Source organism: Fukomys damarensis, unplaced genomic scaffold (assembly GCF_012274545.1).
Source record: "Fukomys damarensis isolate Sample0158 unplaced genomic scaffold, DMR_v1.0_HiC HiC_scaffold_20, whole genome shotgun sequence".
NCBI lineage: Eukaryota > Metazoa > Chordata > Mammalia > Rodentia > Bathyergidae > Fukomys > Fukomys damarensis.
This window is the reverse complement of record NW_022900932.1, coordinates 3,123,041-3,124,569: the sequence shown is the minus strand read 5'-3', so window position 1 is coordinate 3,124,569 and position 1,529 is coordinate 3,123,041. Positions and strand designations below refer to the sequence as shown.

General features: G+C 52.3%; 1 protein-coding gene across 1 annotated transcript in view; it reads left to right on the top strand.

Moving 5' to 3' along the window:
- The first annotated feature begins 6 nt into the window (after nt 1-6).
- Taf11 (TATA-box binding protein associated factor 11) overlaps nt 7-1,529 on the top strand; it is an 8,498-nt gene continuing 6,975 nt past the window's right edge. The window contains exons 1-2 of the mRNA XM_010605322.3: nt 7-113; nt 433-1,216. Of these exons, the coding sequence (XP_010603624.1) occupies nt 1,046-1,216 (171 nt within the window). The 5' untranslated portion in view covers nt 7-113; nt 433-1,045. The remainder of the gene's footprint in view (nt 114-432; nt 1,217-1,529) is intronic.

Here is a 1,529-nt window from a genome sequence, read left to right as displayed (position 1 = left end):
GCGCAGCCGCGCAGGTTCGCGTCGGGAGCCTGGGCGGTGGAAGAGCCCATGGGCCCACCTGGGGCCTCCAGCAGCCCTGGGCTCGGGGCACTGGACACACGGTAACGATCCAGGTAACGCGCGCCTGCCTTTCCAAGTCCGTCCTTGCCGCGTGCATAGACGAAGTGTGCCGCGCGGAGACCTAGTGCTACAGAAATGAGTAAAACGCCCTCCCACCTCTTCGGGGAAAGAGGAAAACCATAAAATAAAATATTCTCGCCACCCCATCCTCCCAGTCTGAACTGGTGACATTCAAAGGAGAGACCGCCTTTTGTCCTTTTAGTTTTGATGAGATTAAACAAATTGTTACTTTAAAAAAAACACGTTTGAAGCCCCCGCAAAAGCATGTTATTAAGTAAACCCTGTCTGTTTTGTTCCCCGGTAACCATGTAGCACCGTTCCAGACTGGAAGCGGTCAGCGGTTGTCGAGTGAATAAATTGGATCAACTCTCAAGCGATGACTCCAGCTAGGAACTTGCGAATCGGAAGGGAAATGCTAGCGATCCGGGTGCAAACCCGGACCAGTTAAACTATACCAGGAGTACCTGGCTGAGAGATTACTAGTCCAAGGTAGCCGCGTTTTTCTCTATACTAGCACGCGATGGAACCGGTGTTCGCCCCGTCCCCGACTACCCTAAGGGAGACGGATTCGGAAGGGGTTCACTGATTGTGTGTATTTAGAACGGCGGAAAGGGGAAAAAAAAAGATACGGTAAACAAGACTGTGCTCCTTCACAAATGCTGGTTTCCTACAGCGGAAGATTCACACTCCCAGCCTTTGTTCTCCCCTTGACCACAAAACCAGAGCACCTCAAGTTGTTTGCCTGCACCTTTGGATCCCTCAAGTCTTTCGCGAGCTTCAAAATAACCCCTCCGAGGACCCGTAGGGGTGATGTCATCCGGGCGCGACAACAGGAACCGAGTTAGGGGCTTGCTGTGTAGCTCAGTCTTGCAGCGCCTACGTTTGAGAGCGCTGCGGTCTCCTCTCCGCTCCAGTGCTGGCTGCGATGGGCAGTGCCCGAGAGTCGCCCACCGACAAAGGTGGAGAGGCAGGGGAGTCAGATGAGACGGCCTCTGCTCCCGTGGTCCTGGAGACTTCAGACCCAGACGCAATCCCGGAGGAACCTGATGGAGACGGAGACATGGACTTGAAAGAAGCCGTAGCGGAGGAAGGCGAGGTATAGAGACGGAAGGAGTACCCCAAGACTGTATGTGCAGCTTCCTGGGTTAGTCTTCCTGAGCTAGGAGTAGTCGAACTCACCCGACTGAACTCTGAAGTGCAGTATCGAGGGGTGAGACAGGGAAAGGATGACAGGGCTGGTTCCGTTCCAGAGACCAAGCACAAAGTGAAAATTTTAATCGTTGCCTTTACGAATTAAAGCTACTTTTTGCTTTGTTTGCTTTATTGTTGTTGGGTTTTTGTTTTTTTTTTTTTTTTTTTTTTTTTTTTCCGGGGGTGCGAACTTGACTCCTTGCGCTTGCAAGGCACGC